This window comes from Ipomoea nil, unplaced genomic scaffold (genome assembly GCF_001879475.1).
Source record: "Ipomoea nil cultivar Tokyo-kokei standard unplaced genomic scaffold, Asagao_1.1 scaffold3147, whole genome shotgun sequence".
Classification (NCBI taxonomy): domain Eukaryota; kingdom Viridiplantae; phylum Streptophyta; class Magnoliopsida; order Solanales; family Convolvulaceae; genus Ipomoea; species Ipomoea nil.
Genome location: NW_017619575.1, coordinates 1,118,274 through 1,140,998, shown reverse-complemented (window position 1 = coordinate 1,140,998; position 22,725 = coordinate 1,118,274). Strand labels below are relative to the sequence as shown.

The following is a 22,725-nucleotide window of genomic DNA, read 5'->3' as shown; positions in this document are numbered from 1 at the left end:
GTACTGACTCTTTATGCTTCAGTAGGTGGAGAGAGTAGTTATGAATAGATACTGCATAGTCCTATATATTCTGAAGTGTATTCTTATTTTTTTAAAACTCATTTATTAATTAATTTTTAATTTTAAAAGTTGAAGCTCACTATTAGATTCTCACCCATGTTTGTGTAAGCGAACATTCTCGCTTTTGCTTCATTCACTCCTACTCACGCGGAAGCTTATCACTAATGCAGAGCGCTCCCATATGGGGATTATGCTTAAAGTGTATAAATCTTTTGTGTGCATCGGTATTTAGTCATGTCTATTGTGTCAATGAATCACCGTGATTTACATCCTCTCAAATGCTCTGTTGGACCGAAATGTGAGGTTTTTAGGGGTGGGAGATTCAACCTTTTAGGAGAAGAAGAGCGCTCCCAAATTACTACTTCTCAATAGAAGAATTTAGTTTGTCAAATAGACCAAATTATTACTTCTCTGCATGTGTAAAACATACACACATAATAGCATATGCATATTTGCGGAAAAGAAAAAAGGTTAGAGAGTGCTTGCACGCTCAACCCAATGGGATATGATGGATTGCTTCTCGCGAACACCTGCTAATTGTTTGTCACTTTATTATTTTATTTATCTATAATATGTAATATAAATAATTATTGTGTAATAATGTGAAAATAAATTGATATTGAATGATGATGTGAGTTGAAGCTCATAGATTTAAGTAGACAGCCAAAAGTTCTATCGCACGTGATGATGCCACCTAATAAATTGAAGTCTCATAAGGTAACCTAAAAAAGAGGACAACAAGACAATTTCTTCTCCCAAAAGATTAAATTCTTAACTCTAAAGTCCTTTACGCTCCAGTCCGATAGAGTATTTGAGAAGATGGAAATCACGGTAACTTAATAGTCGTTTAGCAGACAGAGCCAAAATGACGAATTATGAATTGCATTCACGGTGACAATTTCTTGGGTTATGGATTGCATTCCTACACTACTACGACTAATTATACAAACCTTTTTTAGTATAATTTAATTTCTTTGTTTAGTTTACTTATTATATATAAGTAGAGTTTACTTAGTATATATCTCGAGTTTAATTAGTATTCAATTACGATAGTAAGTACAAATTTCTTTTATCATTTAAAACAATTATTTTTAATATGTTCATGTTTAATACAGATTTTTATATATACACTATATTTGACTTTGCAAGAGTTTAATGTATTTTGTTCTTGTTACTCACTTTTTTTAATGAATGATATATGATGGATATCTCAAGTAGGGTACCCAGTCAGGTGTGTCCCTATGCGGTCAGGAGATTGCGGCTTGATCACTTGGAATATGGGAGGGAAAGGATCTCAGTAGTCAAGTTTTCGCATGCCACTGTTCAGCCCGCCAGGCGACCCGACCGAGCAGCTAGCTTAGGCAGTCAGATGGGTCCCGACTAGGTGCGGTGCTCATTGGCGGTGATTGAAGATTTGGTGGAGATTCTTTCCATCAGTGGCGTGGGATTTTCCTTTTTCATATTAGGAAGTTCATTTTTGGTAGATTCTTCTTTCTTGCCTTTTTCAAGGTCCATTTATCTTGTATAAATATTATCCTGGGGTCACATTGTAATGGATTCTGAATTCAATACAAGCACAATTACGCTGTCAATTTTCTCACTTTTTACTTAGTAACTTTATGGTTGTGTTGGTCCGCCGTTTGACTACCCATAGCCGTAAAACCAACAATATATTTAGTGATTTGTTCTAACTACAAGAAGTTACCATTTGACCAATTTAAAAATTATTGATAAGATAATATTAGACTCTCACTTTTTATGTACATTTTATTAGTGTGACATACTTGAATTGAAATGAAAAAATATATATAATATATAGTTTGTATTTCATTTCTTTTTTTTTTTTAAATAATAAAAAAAAAAAAGTATATAACACGTGAAACCAAAGTTTTGTTGTTAAAGATATAGTAATTTTTTTTTTTCATCTTAAAAATTAGAGCGCATGCGTTGCCATTGTCGGGTGCAGCTGCCTTTTTGTCTGAAATTCGTTAAATACATATTGGGATCTTAAAAAGTTGGAGTTTGATTAATTTACACGACTCTTAAATTTGCTGTTGCTTAACCCAAAATAAACTATTCAAAGTCCAATGACAGATAATAGCACCAAGAGATTTTAAAGTTATCAAAATTCTTCATTCAAGAAACTGAAATTGTCAAAATTTGACAATCTTACTTATCCGGATGTAATAATGGATTGATTTTACTAGTCGAGAAAATGTAAACATATATTTCAAAAAAAAAAACATTTTTTTTTGAAGTATGAATATCAACAATTTTTGTCATTCAACTCTTTATGTGAGCTATTTATTGGCCATTTTGGTTTAAGCATATCAGCTATGAGTAACCTAGACGCAAACTTGATCTAGAGTGAAATTTCATGTAGCGGTAAGTTTTACCCAAAACAGCTCGCATAAGCTTAGTTCACTGGTCCAGTATGTAATATCTGGGAGAAGAAATCAATGTTTGAATCTCGATAACAGTAGTGTAGAGATTATGTTCAAAGTAGACAAATCTCTTGTGCGCACGTCCTGCATGTGACTCACATCCCGTGAGGCCCCTTGGAATTGAGATTTATATTTTGGTAAGGTGTTCTACTACATAGTCTCTCAAATCATACTCTCTAAATTTTACTCACTGATGTGATGGACATTAATAGACTACTTTTTTTATGTGAGTTTCAATATAAATGTTTACAGATTTTATGTGTAGGAGTAAAAATTGAGAGTAGAAAATGGGATCGGAGGACATATTTTCCTTTGGGAAGTTTCTTGTGAGTTAAGAAGTTGAAGTCAAGGCTTTGCATTTATAGCTATTTTGTACTCCGCATTTGTAATGTGAAAAGAGCAGTGAGCAGATGCAGGAAATGCGTTGTCCGGTTATGACATTTATAGGATTTATTACAATAATAATTAGTGATGGCCTGCCTCGGCTGGACAGATTTTCTTCAGCTCTGACTCTCTTCCAATATGTGACCCATTTTGTCCCCCGTGCAGTTATCTTTTGCGACGACTTTCTTGTCCCTTTTTCCTTCAAATTTCATCCCACCCGCCCATCCATCAGGTGTAACAAACCACAATAACAAATGTACAATTCAACCACTAACTACCTTACATACAATTTGTTAATCCACTTTGTGAATAATGTGATGAAATGGAAAATATATTATGTTCATTTTTAGTTTTTGAAAAGTCTTTGAATTGGTGATAATATTGAGTTAAATATTTACTTAATTACTCTTGAGTTGACAAATTATTGTATTAAAATAAAGATTTAGTCCATTTTAATTAATTGGTACAACTTAACAAGTTTGCATTCATGGGCAAATTTACAATGGAGACAGCTGCCCACCCCTTTATATATATATATATATATATATATATATATATATATATATATATATATATATATATATATATAACATCAAATTTTATGTACAAGTTACTAGGGGCTTGAGTAGTTCAGTTGGTTTTAACCTTGGATATGATATGCAATATCATGGGATTGAATCTCACTTGTAGCAGTTTCGTGTATTTCAGATCTTGTAGTCCACAAGTTAATATTATACTTCATCATTTCATATTTTGCCATAAATATTTGTATAACATTTCAAAATGTTTTAAAATTATTATAGTTTTGGTTGTGCTCCTTCATAATCTTTGTATTGTAATTTATAATGTATTTTGTATTTGAACTATATTATGAGTGTTTAATATTTTGTCACTGACATTTCTAAAGTCATTTGAAATACGCCTGCACGGCCGCACTCATATCATTTTCTAGATCAATCCGCGTTCGCATTAGATCAGTATGAAGTAACGATAACAACAATTTTAAAATCAAAAGGTGTTGACTCATCAATTAAGTGGAAGTTCTTGAGTTGTTTAAATATATGGTCAGCGATTTTAAATCCATATTGGGATGTATATATATACAACAACAACAATATTTAAGAAGGGCAGTCTACAAATAATACTTGATCGAAACTCAATTCAACTAAATTAATTTACGCAAACATGAGTATAATATGTAAAGAAAAAAAATATGACAATTGCATAAGTCATGACCTATAAAGAGGCTTTAGCGTGGATAAAGCAATGGGGATACCGGCAAGTGGTTATGGAAACATATTGTTTTGGGCTTATCATTTATTCATTTGTTTGTTTAAGGCTTCTGGCGATGTTAGTGTATTTCACATTAAACGATCAACGATTTGGATTGCTCAATTATTAATCTAAGTTATAGTTCTCAAATCTATCTTGAAAAGTGAGAATAAATTCATTCTCTTTTTATTTATATTATTCTTATTTTTAGCTGATTTTTGAATACTTTTGTTTTTATAAAATACAGTATATACATATTGATTTCAGTGACTTGCAGTGTGTGAAACTACAAATTAAAATCGAGAATTTGAAGAGGATCAAAGGTTACCCATGACACTAGGCAAATGATTTTTCGTGTGTGAAACTACAAATTAAAACGGACAAAAGAAAATAGAAAGAAATGAATTTTTTTTTTTTTTTTTAAAAAAAAAAAAGGAGAGAGATTTGACTGATATTTGTATTGACCTTACATCAATACAAACGTGGCTTAGCGTGTAGACGTTGAAATTTGCGACATGGTTAGGTTTTTTGGACCACCGCAAAACAAAGCAATAACATAATTATAATTTTTTTAAAAATTATAAATTCGATTCTTGTTAATAAATTTTGTTATTGAATCTGTCACACTGCACAATCTTTTAATACTATTATAAGATAGTACATATCTTGTCTATATTTTGTCTAACTAATATAGTTCAAAGAGTCAAAACTTTATCATCGGAATTCAATCCTGTGACGTTCTTTTAAAAATAACCACAAAGTGCTTGACCATAATTTTTCTAATACAATTTATTTTTTTTTTATATTTTATTTATAACATAGGAGCGGGTTTAGTATGTATTCAAATAATGGGAAACAAATCATATAATTAGTCAACTAATTAATGAATTATTAGAATCTAATGCTGTAAATCACTTTTCCTATTCCATTTAATATTGATGCATTTCACACCATTCATCATATCATCTTATTGATATTTCTTAGTTTTACATGTCCAAATGTGAATCACGTTAGAAAATCATTGTCTAATAAATATCTCACAAATTTACGTGTCGATGAGTCAATTATATCTAAATTACACTTTTAATTTTTGTTTAAGTTACAAGAAAAATTCATAGTCACTATATGATTAAGAATGTGCACGGGATAATTAATCTCACCTTGTAATCTTGATTAGTTGGCAAAGGATCACAATAAGGTAAAACATGTTAAGTTGTCATAATTGACTGACTCAAATAAAATAAAATAAAAAAACCAATAGACCGCTCCCAAGAAGTCAACTACAAAAAAAGAATTTTAATTATACCTTTTTAATTAATAATATGATATGTAATAATTATTCAATAATCTACAAGTTATACATATCCAAATTCAAACTACACCACAAAAATTAGATTATAAGTTTCACATTTTAATTATACCTTTTTAATTAATAATATGATATGTAATTATTCAATAATCTACAAGTTATACATAGCCAAATTCAAACTACACCACAAAAATTAGATTTATAAGTTTCACTCAAGTTTTATATTTTATCCCAATTTATCTTATGTAGCTTATGTGGATGTAGTATACTTGTACTTTTTTTAGTATGATTGACCATGTTACATGTAATATTTGTTTATATATACTTTCTCAATCTATTGAAGCCCAATAAGTCAACACCGCCCCCACGGCTCCACATGCAGTCATGCTTAAACACAAGGTCTTTGACATATTTTGTACTTTATAAAATTATACTTATTATCATGTATAAATAAATGTCTATGTATTTCATGAAGAAATGACTGAAGAATATATTGAAATTGTCGGGTGACAATATCTTCTTTATCTCCTTTTATGAAATTAGACTGCTACTTGAAACATAATCATTTGGAATTGGACTGTCTCTCGAAGCACAAACATGTCTCTTCTTCTTTTCTGAAATTTAGCTCTTGATTTGAAGAAGAGCATTTCCATAGGTTGTATCAGAAACCAATTAACATAATAACTTGCAAATTAAAGTGGTGATGATGTCTAATATAATCCAATAAGAGTATATCTTATAGTCAACAACAGAAGTTTGAAATGCCATTTTCCACTGCACTTATCTTCAAGCTAAGACTTCAACTCCAGTCCGTGTGCGCTGTGTGTTGAGTCCGTGAGAGAGAAAGAGAAGAGTCCAAAACAAGGTTTTCAAATACCTAATCCTCCTCGTTTAAAATCATAATAATCATCGTCTAAGTACATCTGTCTCTATAATTACTCGTTAATTAATTAATAATTACACAAACATTTACGTAATCGAAGGTAGGCATATATGTGTATTACTTTCAATCAGTGTGTCGACATTATGTTTTCTTCGTCAACAAATATGAACTATATGCCCAGTTTGGTAAAATAGTAGCCTATTAGCTAATTTTTGATTTATTTGACCACTATTAATTGTTTAATTTAGTTAAAAAATTAACTACAAAATGCTAAATTTCAAAAAGCTGTTTTGAACCACTCTCAATTAACTTTTTAAGAAAGGAAATTATAACAAACAACAAATAGCTAACAGCTAACAACTAATTATCAAACACCTTCCTAGAATCAGCTAATGCTATCAACTAGTTATACCTTCTAATTAACCCGATAAGCTAACAGCTAACAACTGTTTACCAAACAGGGCCATGATGTATTAGTCTTGGAAAGTAGTGGAGATAATAAATTAAATCTTGTTAGTAAAATAAATTTTATGAAATTATTTTGAATTAGTAATTAGCCAGTTGAGCCGTGTCGCGAGAACAATATAATATTTTGATTATAATCTCAAATTCAAATAAAAAAAAAAATTCACAATTTTCTTATACAAAAATTATAGATTTTTTAGAGTGCGTGGTATATATGCATGTATGTGTACTTCAATTGTTAACTATTAGTCTCGTGTGCATGGAACAATAGATTGGAAAGCTACAAAAGTTGAAATTTGGCAGGTGCAACGTTGATGTGTCGGACCAAGTTGTCGAAAGCAAAGAAAAAGCATAGACTTAATTATTGCTTCCATTTTTTAGGTAGCTTGCTATCTAGGTCGTGAGAACACACCCACTTTTTCTAATCTTGACTAGGTATTAGCTATTCAACATTGCGTATACCGTAGGGAGTTTACAAACTAACATACGTTTCAATTTTCACACCACCATTTTCATTGGATAGTGTTTCACCACATTAATATTTTGTTTGATTTGATAATAATGTAACTTATTATAAATTAATTTACGATGTGATATCTAAGTAAAATATATGTATTATATATAAATAAAATAAATTTATTATAATTTTTAAGTGTAATTTACTCCTCTGTGTGATTTGTAAGCTATTATATAAGAGTGATGTTTACTTATTACATTTTTAGATAGTAATTGTAACTTTCTTTCATCACCTAAAATAAATTAATGCAGGATGGCATAAGTACACAAGTTGAGGCCTTTTGAAGGGATTTTTTATTTTTTATTTTTTTTTTAATGGAAAGTGGAGACCTTTTTGTATTTATTTATTTATTTATTTTTGAATCCAAATAATACTCCATATATAAGTGTTTTCAAAGCATCCTTCTAGAACGCCCAAGAAAATTAGGCATATATGGCTACTGAATGGGACCATTCAACTTATGTGAAAGCTCAAAGCTAATTAAGCATATATATAACGCAATAAGTTAATCATATCTGAGAAGAGATGCCCTCACCGATCAAACTTTATATGGGTGATTATATTATAAGATTCTGAACTATTTCATATATATTGCATTGTGCTTAGATCAGTATTATTGTCAATTAAATAAGATTAGAAGGAAACAAGAAAAGATAGCAGCGCAACATTATATTTGTATTGTTAAAAAACTTACAAATGTTTGGTTCATGAAATATTAGGTTAGGAATAAAATGACATTATCGGAAATAGACCTATTTTATTGTTTGTCAATAATTTTCAAATTTTGAGTTGATCGTTCAAAATTTTTTATTTTTTATTTTTCATTTTTGATGGTCAAAACTTTTGAAAATTTTACTAATTAATTATTATCTCCTCCTATTTTTATTAGTGAAAAAATAGTCAGTAATAGACAAATTTCAATGATGTAACAAAGAAAAAAGCTAGTGTTTGGATGCGACAAAAGGCAAGGATCATATCAAAGAAACATCACATTAACACTTGATAATTTTTTTATTAATCAAACCTAACTATACTAAATAAACCTAAGGTTACGTTTTAGCTGCAAATTAACCCTAGTACTACCCAATTGAAGATTGAACATGCACATTCTTAAAGAATTACACTATGATTTCGAGGGCTCTTGTGCTAAAAACTTAGTGAAAGAGATAATTAGGAGATCGAACAATATAATTAGTCAATTACTAGTAAAATTAAACTATTAGTTTATTTGAATAATCAACTATTGCAAAATATATGCTCTGATGACAAATGTGAACATTCTTTACACTGTCCAACTTAACCTTTGTGTAGAGGGCAAATTATTGTGTAGACTATGGTTCACATAAATGTGTGGATCATGAATATTAGGTACATTTTTTATATACTAAAAGTACATTATTTATATATTAAAAGTACATTATATTATTTGATAATATATATAAAATATTGTATTTTTAGTATCCAAATAATATACACACATTCAAAAAATGAACTTGTACACAAATTAACTGATGGATTTTTTGGCCCAGGAACACAACATTTTTTTATAATTACGTTATATGTGTAGTTGGATTGTGTGGTCTGGATTGCATGATGACCGACTCTGAAAGTTAGGATTAGAATTTTTAATAGGCCCAAATCCAAAAAAATAGGCAATTCTTTTATTTTTTATTTTGAGAGAAAACATATGCAATTTATATCACGAGAATTTCATAATACAATACATAAATTCGTAAAATAACACGAGACATAAAAATTCACAATACACGACACATATATATGTTATATATATATATTTATTTATTTTCAAATCAATTTATGTAGATAATATATGTCTTATAGGCACATAATTTCATAATACAAGACATAAATTCGTAAAATAAGACACACAATATGTTGTGTGTTACACAACTACTAATCTATTTCAGGTACAGAATCCATACGCTTAAGGACAGAATTGCATAACATGAAACACAGAAACGCATAACACAAGACATTTACACATGTTTTATATTTTTTACTTTAGTACATGTACATAATCAATATTCTTAAGGTACATAATTGGATAACATAAGACACAAAAATGCATAACACAAGATACAAAAACGCATGTTATATTTTCTTATTTCAGGTATAGAATCCATACGCTTATGGTACAAAAATTCATAACATGAGACGCAAAAACGCATAACACAAGACACATACGAATGCTTTACAGTATTTAAAAAAAAATGTAATATAATGTAAATTGAATAACAAACGGTTGCCGTCAAAATTAAAATTCAAAACTACATCATTTAGGATCATGGTGCACGCTATAACGATTGCAAAACATAATAATGATGATTTCATTTTTGAATGAGGTTTCTTTGTTTTTCGCAATTGTTATATCCTGAACGGAGTTTATATAACAATATACTAAATATAGGGTGTGTTTGGTTTGTGGGTTTTGCCCATAGGTTTTTAGAACATTACTATGGGTTTCGAATACCACATGAATTAAAAAACCCATACCCAAATAAAATAAGAGTTTCATTCCCTTATTCATTCTCAAGCATTTCTATTAGTAACCATTCTCATTCCACCATAATACCAAACATGTTAAATACTTTCACCAAAACTCATTACCATTACCAAATATTTGATACCCATTCCGATTTCGATTCCTATGTGCGAACCAAACACACCCTATTGTGTAGTATGATAAAAACGAACTTACTTGTATTGCAAGATAAACCCCGAGTTCTGCAATATAATTTGCAAGTTCTAGGAGACGAAACATGAGTTTAACTAATTTTAGTATGAGATTTTTACCAATCAAAATTTTCAATTAGGTTTTAATTTGGAGAACTAAATAAAGTTGAATAAAATTCTTAAATTAAACTATAGACCGAACAATAATTTTAACAAAAAAAAAAAAAAAGAAAAAGAAAAAATAGACCGAATAATAATCAAATCATATATTATGTCGTTTTTATTACGCCCGTCAATATTTCTTTTCCAAATTACATCATAAGTTACATCTCTTACTTTTTTAGTATCTAACATTGTTACGAATGAAGGATAGAAAGCTTAAAAACCCTAAAGTTCAAGACAAGCATGATTAGTGCATGCGTAGCTCAATCACCTTTTAAAAAAAACTGGTGTCAAACTCCACTCATTCCCAATATTTTAATAAATTAAACATTTTCATGCATGAATGGTACATGGTGTAGTGGTGTGGGACAAATTAATTAATTAATTAAAAACACACAAATTAAATATATTGTCACAAATTTTCAACATTTGGAGGAGGAGTAAGAGCATCTCAGCGGCCCTGCGTCCGCCGTGAGCGCCGGAACCCTCGACCCGTCGGCCACCGGAAACGACTGAGATTTCGTGTAGTACGGCGCGCAGCTTCCATATCCGGAAGGTACGAAGTATGCCCCATTTAGAAATTTATCCTTGGACGACCTCCATTTCCAGTTCGACCACCCTTTCTTTACCTCCCTCTTTGTAACCTATTAATATATATACTTCTCATCAACCATTTGCATTTCATTAATATACAACATATTTCACTTTTACTTGTTTTTCGTTTTAATGTATACAGTTAAACAATTAACTTAATAACAACAAAATTTCAAATTTAATTTTCTATGGAAACTGTTTGTTTGAACCAAGCAGTTATGGATAACACACATAGTTTACCTTTTTGTGATTTTTTGCCACTAGAGCTAATAATAATTGCCAACTTTTTCATAAATAAAAAAGAATGAAAGTTGGAGTCAACACAGAATACTTACTTGCTTCGATTCGGATTTATTAGGTGCCATAAAGTAATTCCCTTCACTAAAAATGGTAGGGTTTGCACTCCCACCAATTGCATACATCAACCATCCAGTGTATCTATTGTTAGCAACATGAGCATAACCTAGTCTCACCCTGTATATATACATCCACACAAACACACATATATATCAAATAACTATGACTATATACACTATAACTAATTGTATCAATCCTATTGATATCAGCTATTATTAACAACATAAAAAATCTCTTACATAACAATAATGTTACAAAAAAATGAAGTTATGCCATATACCTAGGCATTCTTTCAATTAAACCGGGGCCAAAATGATTGAACGCCACTGTCACTTTCATAGCTTTGTCTTCTACGTTGTTATCATTATGCCCAAACAACATAACCTGCCAGTCCATGCCGTTTTAGAAAGTTATTTACTAGCTAAGTAACAACATAAGATCATGATCAAATGTGCAGAACTTTTTGTAGATATAAGGATTGGTCCTCCTGCCTAAGAGGCTGTTGAGTCACCATAATTTACTCTACTATCTACTTGGTTGGGGTATGGGAACCCACTGCTAGAAATTCTGAAATTTCCGATCATATGAAAGTGATCTTAAATCAAGTCGAAAGACTTGTTCCGACCACTTTTGGTGTCGAAAAATCTTTGTCGCTATTTTCGACCACTTTTTGCTTTCTACTTAATCTAAGATCACTTTCAGGTGGCTGGAAATTCTATAATTTCGACCCTTGAGACGAGGATTTCATCTTTGTGGCAAGAAAAAAGAAAAGGGAAAACAAATTAAAAAAGCTTACTTTGTCGTGTTGAGTGAAATAGTTGTTAGAAATGGTGATGGCCGTGGAGCCATGAATGACGTCAATGAGGCCATCGGCGGCACGTGCAAGGTAGCAATGATCAATCCAAATGTTAGAGGCACTAAAGATGGAAATGGCGTCGCCGTCGGAGCCGCGACGGCGGCCGGCATGCGTGGGAGTATCCCTCACGGTGCCGGACTTCCCGGGCTTACAATCGTGCATGCTAATTCCATGTATGATTATATTGGTGACGCCTTGGATGGTGATGCAAGGCCCATTAGCGATCTCCACCGTCGCCCCTCTCCCGTCAATGGTCTTATGGCTATTCACCATAAGCTCATTCTTCAGCGTAATAACCATATCCTTAGCAAACATAATCCACAGCGGCGCCGATTGAATAGCGCCGTACCTAAGCGTGCCGGGCTTGGGGTTCCCGGGGTTGTCCGACGGATCGGTCACCACGTACGTGTTGCCATACTTCCCGCCGACGGCGTCTTTCCCGAACCCGACGCCGCAGTCGGCCAATGCGCGGCGGTTGGACGCCCAGTTCGACTTGGCGCGCCAGCAGGAGTCTATGACGTTCATGGAGGTTGCCTTGTCGGCGGCGGCGTTTAAGGTTGGGACGAAACCCATAATGCCGAGAAGCGGCATGATGATGATTACGGCAGCCGCCATGGCTAGGTTGGAGGAGATAAATTGAGAAAGAAAAGTAGATTTGGTTTAGATAATTAAAAGGAATGAATTATATTGTTAATATAGAGGGGAATGACAAGATGGTGAGCACGACTCTATTGTTTTGGGAGTGACTCTTTTTATTTTGGAATTAATATATTTTGGCTAACATTTTGGAGGTGTTATGTTACAAACTAGTAGTATATAGAATAGACGTGATTGCACGAGCTTTGGGTGATTGGCTTTTGCTGGTTTAGATGCTCCAGTGGGTTGAATTTGATCAGTTTTCAGTGTTTGACTTCAGTGTTATATTATAGTTTATTACCATTCATTTGACCTGCAAATTTAAGTTGTTTAATTTGTTAAACTCGATCTTGCGCTTCAATGTCAATGGATCAGATTTGCCGCCCTTAGAGACTACTGAGATACTCCTTGTTAGATAGTTAGTAAGAGGATCAAAAATATCCGGCACCGGTTTAGCTTACTGGTTCGGTAGACACTATTTGAGATAAGTTAAGAGACCAAGTTTTAAACTTCGACAGCGTTAGTGTGAGATTATTATGTTCAAAATGGACAGATTCATTTGAGCCATTGAGTCACAGTAATTTCATCTTCCTAAATACTCTGTCGGGGGATGTGAATGACCTTAGGTTGAAGATTCAACATTTTGGGAGGAGACCAAAAATATTAGTGTTAATTAATGAAGTGAAATTTGGAATATTACTCTTAGGGGGCGTTTGGTTCAGGTCATCTTAGATTATCTAGGTAATTTGAGTCTGGTAATGTTTTATTACCTTGTTTGGTTAAATGATGAGATTACATGATAATGTTATATTACCTGAAAGCTTATGCGACAGTAATGTTTCAAGGTAATGTGATTACCTTGAATTATTCCAACTTTGCCCTTGTTAACAAATCCTTGTATAATAATAATAATAATAATAATAATAATAATAATAATGAAATAAATATATATTTATATAATCAAATATACATGTGTGTATATTTATATATTTAGCTTTTTTTTTTAATATTTAAGCATTGATATACATTTATACATATAAATAAATAAATAAATAAATAAATAAATAAATAAATAAATATATATATATATATATATATATATATATATATATATATATATATATATATATATTATTGACGACCTTATTGTAAATTGATCCATATAACCTAAAATATAACCCTTAACCAAACAAAGTAATATTATATTATACAATCCAAACCAAATACATAAGGTAATCTTAGGGTGTGTTTGGTTCGCACATAGGAATCGGAATCGGAATGAGTATCAAATACTTGGTAATGGTAATGGGCTTTGGTGAAAGTATTTAGGGTGTGTTTGGTTGATGGGTTTTGTCCATAGGAATGGGTATGAAAGTGATTGTTATTGTTTGGTTGCTAGATTTTTAGAACACTATTATGGGTTTCAAATACTCCATCAATTGAAAAACTCATACCCAAATAAAATAAGGGTTTCATTCCCTTGTTCATTCTCAAACACTACTATTAATAACCATTCACATTCCACCCCCTACTACCAAACATGTTAAATACTTTCACCAAAACCCATTACCATTACAAAGTATAAAATACCCATTGCGATTCCGATTCCCATGTGCGAACCAAACACACCCTTAACATGTTTGGTAGTAGGGTGGAATGAGAATGGTTACTAATAGTAGTGCTTGAGAATAAATAAGGGAATGAAACCCTTATTGTATTTGGGTATGGATTTTTCAATTGATGGGGTATTCGAAACCCATAGTAGTGTTCTAAAAACCTATCAACCAAACAACAACAATCACTTTCATACCCATTCTTATGGACAAAAATCACCAACCAAACACACCCTTACATTCTCAAAATCTCACATTACTTCCCTGGAGGTAATCCAAGATTCCGTGAACCAAACGCTCCCTTATTACTATCTGTTACTTGAGCTAGACACCACTCAGTGTACAAGATTGTTATTATATTGTGTCTTTTATCTGCCTTGTAGATAGGTATAAAATATAAATAGTCAAAGAAATTACATGTAATGAATTGATGACAAGTGCTCTTGCTTGAAATTGAATTTTCTTATGGAATACATATTTTACTTACCAATTATGTTTTCTATTGTACTCTTTTCATTCTTACTTCATTATTATAGTCCTTAGATTATCATTTATTTTTCGTGATAAGTCTTAACTAGTATCGTCAATTAATTGTGACATTATGTTAGATAAATGGGATATGAACAGGAAGGGAAGTGAGGAGATGAAATCTTCAAAGTGTGTAATCACTTTCCTATAAGCTTTAAATATCTCTCATATAAAGTAACAAGGTTCAATATTTAATCTTATGAGATACAAGAAGATGAATGAAATTCTTAAGTTGCTTTGTTTAAGGATTTTCTGTAGAATTGAAGAACTGTGAAATATCTCAGTATTATGGAATTCTATTGCTTGTGTATCTTCCAGACGTTTCTCTAATATATTTATAGATATAAATATAACTGTTTGGAGAAGTTACATGGAAATTATTGCAATTTAAAACTCAACTTTCATAAAATATATCTTAAAAGATATATTTATTATGAGAGAAAATTAATTACGGTCATGTTGATCATGAATATATATACATAATATGAACCTTTGAAATGCTATGAACCACATGTAAATGACTTTCCAAGAATTATATATATATAATATTTGCTAAGCTCAAAAGTTTTGCATGGGAAACATGAAAAGTAAGCACAACACACGTGCTGCTTTTGATTCAAAACCAGCACTACACATGCTATTTGGCATTTGCCGAAATCAAGTCGGTAAACCTTACACTATCCGCAAACCGGTAAACATCCGGTTCATGCAAAGCGGCAAATATGCACAACACACGTGCTGCTTTTGATTCAAACCCAGCACACATGCTATTTGCCGAAATCAAGTCGGTAAACCTTACACTATCCGCAAATCGGTAAACTTCCGATTCATGCAAAGCGGCAAATATCATCCTTTGGTTCAATCAAAAGTCATCCGGAAGATTTGTTTTAATCCTTCCGTGGTAAACGATAAATTTCTCTCTGTATTTTAATTAACTTTTACTCAATTAAAATAATATTTATAACTCTACAATTCTAAAAATTATTTAAGCTTTCATGATAATCTATCTGAAACATTAATCTTTATTACTATATAAATTTCCAACGCAGTATGTGATTAAATAGTAGTTAATGTATTATATTTTGTGAAGTTTTTACTTTTTTTGAACACTTACAGAGCGTTTTGTTGGAGGGGGAATTATGTGGGAAATGAATTGTAATTTCATGGGAGTTGAATTACTGGGAATAAAGTGGGAATTTAAATTCCAGTGTTTGGTTGACAGAAATAGAATTACTGGGAATTTCAATTCCAATGTTTGGTATACATGGGAATTGAAAGGGAATAAGTAGTATAAAGTCAAAAATGTCCATTATTGTTGTTAGACATTAATTTTAGGTTAAAAAGGAAAGGGGTAATTTTGACTCATCACTATCTTTTTTTTTCCAGGAATTAAAATTCCAGGGGGGACATGGGATTTTAATTCCATGAAAATGGGGGAATTGCAATTCCATGGAATTGCAATTTCCTCCAACCAAACTACAGAATTTAATGACCTTTGGAATTAGGTGGGAATTAAGTGAGAAGGGAATTTAAAATCCCTCCAACCAAACGCCCTGTTATAGTATTACTTGATGATACTACTTTAGAGAATATTAGCTAAGTCACGCAAAAAGTACTTAGGGTGTGTTTGGTTCGCACATGGGAATCGAAATCGGAATGGGTATCAAATACTAGGTAATATTAATGGGTTTTGGTGAAAGTATTTACCATGTTTGGTAGTAGGGTGAAATAGGAATGGTTACTAATAGTAGTGCTTAAAAATGAATAAGGAAATGAAACCCTTATTTTATTTGGGTATGAATTTTTCAATTGATGGGGTATTCAAAACACATAATAGTATTCTATAAACCTATCAATGTAATATCTACGCCATTGAGGCTCAAACTCACAACCTTCTAAATGAAAGTCCAACCCAAGTACCATTAAACCACATAATCTTAATACACCTTTAATTGTATATTTACATTAAAATACTTTAATTTCTATTGAAGGTAATTGAATTACCTCTATTTTGTTGATGTAAAAACTAATTGTAAATCAAATTTGTCGATTTTAGTTTGTATATTTGTGTACTTTGTCTAAAATCAACGCATATAATTATGCATTATTCTTTTCACAAGTACAACTTGCCTTTGGTAACGCATGATATTTTTAGGGGTACACAAACAATTATCCATTCAATTAACTTATGGTATATCACTTAATAGCTAAAATGGTCTCTCTACTATAACTAAATTCATAAATTGGTCATCGACTTTTAATTTCAATCAATTAAGTCCTTAACTTTGTAATTTTAACACAATTTGGTCATCTGTCTATTTGATCGTTTGTTGACTGTGATTTTTGAGGATATATATGTAATTTCATAGTCCATCGTCAATTTTTTAAAGTTCTTATTGCATTTCCAGACCGCACTGTTACATTTGAATTCTGCCGAAAGCAATCTACCAAATTCGGTTGTCTTTTTTCATCCTCCATTTAGATTCAATGTAGTTGAGTTCGTACCAGAGCGAAGAAGACGACGTGTTTCCGAACCAGTGTAACGTCATCCTGGAGGCCTCCACGTGCTCCAACGAGAGCTGAAGGTTCTTCTGAAGATCGTCGATTACGGTCAACAAACGGTCAAAATGATAGAGGACCAAATCGTGTCAAAATTACAAAGTTAAGGACTTAATTGATTAAAATTGAAAATCGATGATTAATTTGTGAATTTAGCTATAGTCGAGGGACTATTTGGGTATTTACTCTAAATTTAACGAAAATGAACAACCAAGAAGCACCAGCAACAGGAAAGATCGAGAAAGAAGAGAAGGAAGATTCCCCACAGCCGTCAGCATCAGGAAATGGCCTCTTCCGCCGCCATAGACGGCGTGGCATCTACGGCGCTGCGATCGGTTCTGCAGCGGGTGCAGCAGGCCGGCGAACGCTGCGGCCGCCAGTCCGACCGGATTCGGGTGGTCGCCGTGAGCAAGACCAAGCCAGCCTCCCTTATCCGCCAAGTTTACGACTCTGGCCACCGCTGTTTCGGCGAAAATTATGTCCAAGAGCTCGTCGACAAAGCTCCACAGGTCCTCTCTCCCCCAACTTTGACGCCTTTCTTCGTGAAATTTTCTGTTTATCCCATTGGATTGTTATCTTGTCTTGCTGTATTTGATGGAGTGATTGTGAATTACAGCTTCCGGAGGATATAGAGTGGCATTTCATCGGCAATTTGCAGAGCAATAAAGTAAAGCCGCTTCTGAGTATGTTCCACATACCTAATTGGAGTGTGAGTCTTTAGTATGGTGTAATTGCTGCCTGTGAATATTGATCTGTAACTACTCTATATCGGTTATCGTTTCAGCTGGTGTGCCAAATCTTGCAATGGTGGAGACTGTTGATGATGAGAAGGTAAACACATCTATCCTGTATTTTGGTCCTCCTCGTAAAAAGACCAAAAAAAAAACACTACAACAAATTGAATATGCAGAAATTCATTATCGAGTATCAATACAACCTAGCAAATTCATCTCTAGGAAAAATGAAAGGGGTGTTTGGTAAATAGCTGTTAGTTGATCGGGATTAGCTGGTTGTAGAAAAGTGTTTCGTAAATTAGTTGTTAGCTGATAGCTAATTAGATTCAAAATGACTTGCTTTTGGAGCAATAAGCTGTGAAATACCCTTCTATACTGTAATATTAATATGCATAGTCTATCATAATATTTGCTCTATGGCAATGCCTTTACTACCTCCGATGCACCGAATCAGTTCACTTTGTTACTTTGCATCCTGCAGATTGCAAATCAGCTTAATCGAGTGGTTGGAAACATTGGAAGGAAACCATTGAAGGTTTTCGTTCAAGTGAATACAAGTGGAGAAGAAAGTGAGTAAATTGGAGTAGGTCTTTGACTTAGTAGGATTGCATGCTTCTTTTGTAAAGTATTTTTCTTACATTATAAGAACAGAAATATAACGACCCCAAGTTTCTATCTTTCGCAGCTAAATCCGGTGTTGAGCCAGCTGCGTGTGTGGACCTTGTCAAACACATTAGTTCAAGCTGCCCGAATCTTGAATTCAGTGGCCTGATGACAATAGGAATGCCTGACTATACTTCGACCCCTGAGAATTTTAAGGTAGTTATATAATACATTGTTGTTGGCATCCATTTTGTTCTCGATAAAAATGGCCTGATACAATTGAATCTGTTGCGTTTAGACATTAGCAAACTGTAGAAGTGAGGTATGCAAGGCACTTGGAATAGCTGAAGAGCAGTGTGAGCTGTCAATGGGCATGTCCGGTGACTTTGAACTTGCAGTGAGTAAACTTTCCTCGTTATGTTAATCCCTTGGCCCCTTGCTACCTAATTTTAAAATAGTTTGAAGTATATTTTAGTGTAGACTGGTATAAAATGATTCCAGCTCCATTGATTCGTTGGAACCATGAAAACATGTTTATGGCACAAATAGAGCTCCATAGGAATCGAGAATACTTTCCTCTCTTCCCAGGTAAACTTAACACGCGTTCACTGGTTGCTGCAGATTGAAATGGGCAGTACAAATGTCAGAGTTGGATCTACAATATTTGGAGCTAGGGAGTATCCAAAGAAGCAATGAAACTAGCTACTACCAGACACTCGATGACTCGAAGAACCAAATTCATCGCCAATAATGAAAATTCACTATTCGACAGAGCTTTCTTGACAGGAGGATTCATAGATAATGAAAATTTCCTTAGCTTCTTTGCTGCACCTAAGAACTGATTGAGACCTCCATTTATGTAATGGTTTACCTTCACCTATAGCTCTCTGGCCAAGCCCGAGTCTATAACTATAGCTGGAATGATGATATTAACTTTTTAATCATAATTCTCTGAGACTTTATGTTTATATGGTTGAGTCGAATTTGGAACTTTATAGTTACTTAGTCAACAGTCTGATTAATTTGATTGGGATTGTCTTTGTTTGATGAGGAAAATTCGTAGTCACTATTCAATAGATACACTTCGTTTTGTGACTCTAGTCAATAAAGGATTATAAAAAATTTGATTGAGATTGTCTTTGTTTGATGAGGAAAATTCGTAGTCACTATTCAACAGATATACTTCGTTTTGTGACTCTAGTCAATAAAGGATTATAAAAAGGTAAATCAAGTTAAGTTGTTTATAATTGATCGACTCAAATTGGAATTATAAAGAGGTAAATCAAGTTGTTAATTCGTGGTCAGGTTAAATCTTGTTTTGATGAGCAAACAAGGAAAAATGAAATAAAAATGCTTGCAGTCAAAAAGCAGAAATGGCAAGGAATCGTGTTCGTTAAACGTTACCGTTATTATATTTAACGATTTATGATAGTGAAGTGATTCAGTGAGGATACCAGAAAGATACCATGAACAAGCTCTCGCCCAACCGCTTTCATCCTCCACTGTCATCACTTCAATCTACGACGGCCGCCGTCGCCGGCACCACCACCAAGTCAGTTATTGCAACCATCAACCGCCTCTCATCCGAAGGCGCCCACCACCAAGTCTTACTCACTTACGCCTCCATGCTAAAAGCCTCTATTCTCGCCGACAACTTTACGTACCCCAGCCTCCTCAAAGCCTGCACTTCCCTTAACCTCTTCCGTCTCGGTCTTTCCGTCCACCAACACGTGCTTGTCAACGGGTACTTTTCTGATCCTTACATTGCCTCTTCTTTGATAAGCTTCTATTCTAAATTTGGGCACACAGAAAACGCTCACAACTTGTTCGAAAAAATGCATGAGAGGAGTATTGTCCCGTGGACAGCGATTATTGGGTGTTATGCTCGTAGTGGTGATATTTGGAATGCACTCTTCTTGTATAATTCTATGCAACAGGATGGGATAAAGCCCAGTGCCATTACTGTTTTGACATTGCTTTCTGGGGTAACAGAGAGCAACCAAGTGAGATGCTTTCATTCTAGTATTGTAAAATATGGCTTTACATCTAACTTAGTTTTGATGAATTGTATGTTAAGCTTGTACAGTAAATGTGAAAGAGTTGGCTGTGCAAGGGACTTGTTTGAATCCATGCTTGAAAAGGATATTGTTTCTTGGAATTCTTTGATTTCAGGTTATGTGTTGGAGGGGAACACCAAAGAAATATTGAGGCTTATGCATAGAATGAGGTTTCAAGGTCTAGATCCTGATTCTCAAACATATGGGTCATTGGTTTCTGCAATTTCAAAAGAGGGTAGTTTTGAAATTGGAAGATTGGTGCATGGTCAGATCATAGCAAACGGATTTGAATCAGATGTACATCTTGAAACATCACTTATAGTCATGTATCTTAAATGTGGAAACTTGGAGGACGCGTTTAATATTTTTGAGAAAGCAAACAATAAGGATGCAGTTTTGTGGACATCAGTTATCTCGGGTCTTGTTCAGAATGAATATGCAAACAAGGCATTGGAAGTGTTTCGTTGGATGCTGGATTCGAGAACTGCACCATCTACTAGTACCTTAGCCAGTGTACTTGCAGCTTGTTCACAGTTGGGTTTACTGAAAGTGGGAACCTCAATACACTGCTATGTACTGAGGCAGAGAATCGTAATTGACTCTCCTGCCCAAAATTCTCTTGTCACTATGTATTCTAAGTGTGGCTATTTAAAGCAAAGTCTCATCATTTTCCATATGATAGAGAAAAAAGATGTGGTATCGTGGAATGCCATTGTTGCAGGGCATGCTCAGAACGGACATTTATCAATGGCTTTGCATATGTTTAATGAAATGAGAATAACACATCAAAAACCTGACTCAATAACTATTGTTTCTCTTCTTCAAGCTTGTGCCTCCACAGGAGCTTTCCAGCAGGGGAAGTGGATCCACAACTTTGTTATGCGGAGCTGTCTTGGACCTTGCATTATGATTGACACTGCTTTGGTAGATATGTACTGCAAGTGTGGTGACTTAAACGCTGCAAGGAAGTGTTTCGACAGGATGTTGGAACGTGATCTGGTCTCGTGGAGCACGATCATTGCTGGATATGGTAGTCATGGAGAAGGAAAGATTGCGCTGGAGTTGTACTCGAAGCTTGTTGAATGTGGGGTGATACCAAACAGTGTCATCTTTTTAACTGTTCTCTATGCATGCAGTCATAATGGACTTGTTGAGCAAGGCATGAGGTTGTTTGAGTCTATGAGAAATGATTTCAAAATCGAGCCAGAACTGGAACACTGTGCCTGCATTGTTGATCTCCTTTGTCGAGCTGGTAGGGTTAAAGAAGCGTACGACTTCTACACAACAATGTTCCCCGAGCCAATGGTTGATGCGTTGGGTATAATACTTGATTCTTGTAGAGCGAAGGGTCTTGTAGAGCTTGGGGATGTTATTGCAAAGGAAATTTCTGTGTTGGAACCTGATGATGCTGGAAAATATGTGCAACTGGCTCATAGCTATGCTTCAAATACCCAGTGGGAGGGTGTTGGTAAGGCCTGGCTCCAAATGAAATCTCTTGGCCTGAAAAAACTTCCTGGTTGGAGTTTTATCGATTTACAGGGAAATATTACAACTTTTTTCATGGGCCACAGTTCTCATCCTCAACATGATGATATTGTGTGTGTTCTGAAAAATCTGAGCAAGGAGAGCAGGGAACTGGTGTTCATGCCAGACCTAGAATTTTGTGACTGATACTTAGATCCTGCTTTTACAAGGAGCGTTATGAAAAATACTACTTGGACTCCCAGATTTTACTCCCTCACACAAATTGTTGAGGTAGACATCTTTATTGGTACCCACAGAATGAATATAACTTATAACATCAGATTGTAAAGTGAAGGAATAGAACTTGAGAGTCCATGTATCATATAATATTCTTTGAGTATGTATTTATGTAAATTCTATAAATTTATTTTTGAGCGAAAGAGAGCTCATTAGGAGATTGACTAGGTGTGATCAGATAGCATAATAATAGGGAAATTGCAATCAAATTGATCAGTTAATGACTAGAAAATTCTA

The 22,725-nt window shown here is 33.6% G+C and overlaps 2 protein-coding genes and 1 pseudogene across 2 annotated transcripts; 2 read left to right on the top strand and 1 right to left on the bottom strand.

The window, feature by feature from the left end:
- Positions 1–10,307: 10,307 nt before the first annotated feature.
- Positions 10,308–12,637, bottom strand: LOC109167293 (probable pectate lyase 16). Its single transcript, XM_019316312.1, has 4 exons — positions 11,938–12,637; positions 11,422–11,525; positions 11,120–11,258; positions 10,308–10,834 (listed from the first exon to the last, which is right to left on the bottom strand). Exons 1-4 carry the CDS (start codon positions 12,610–12,612, stop codon positions 10,613–10,615), a joined length of 1,140 nt encoding a protein of 379 aa, XP_019171857.1. The 5' UTR covers positions 12,613–12,637; the 3' UTR covers positions 10,308–10,612.
- A 4,883-nt stretch (positions 12,638–17,520) lies between these two features.
- On the top strand, positions 17,521–19,657 carry LOC109167294 (annotated as a pseudogene).
- A 381-nt stretch (positions 19,658–20,038) lies between these two features.
- On the top strand, positions 20,039–22,646 carry LOC109167292 (pentatricopeptide repeat-containing protein At4g04370). The gene has a single exon (XM_019316311.1). It carries the CDS (start codon positions 20,137–20,139, stop codon positions 22,396–22,398), a length of 2,262 nt encoding a protein of 753 aa, XP_019171856.1. The 5' UTR covers positions 20,039–20,136; the 3' UTR covers positions 22,399–22,646.
- The last annotated feature ends 79 nt before the right edge of the window (positions 22,647–22,725 follow it).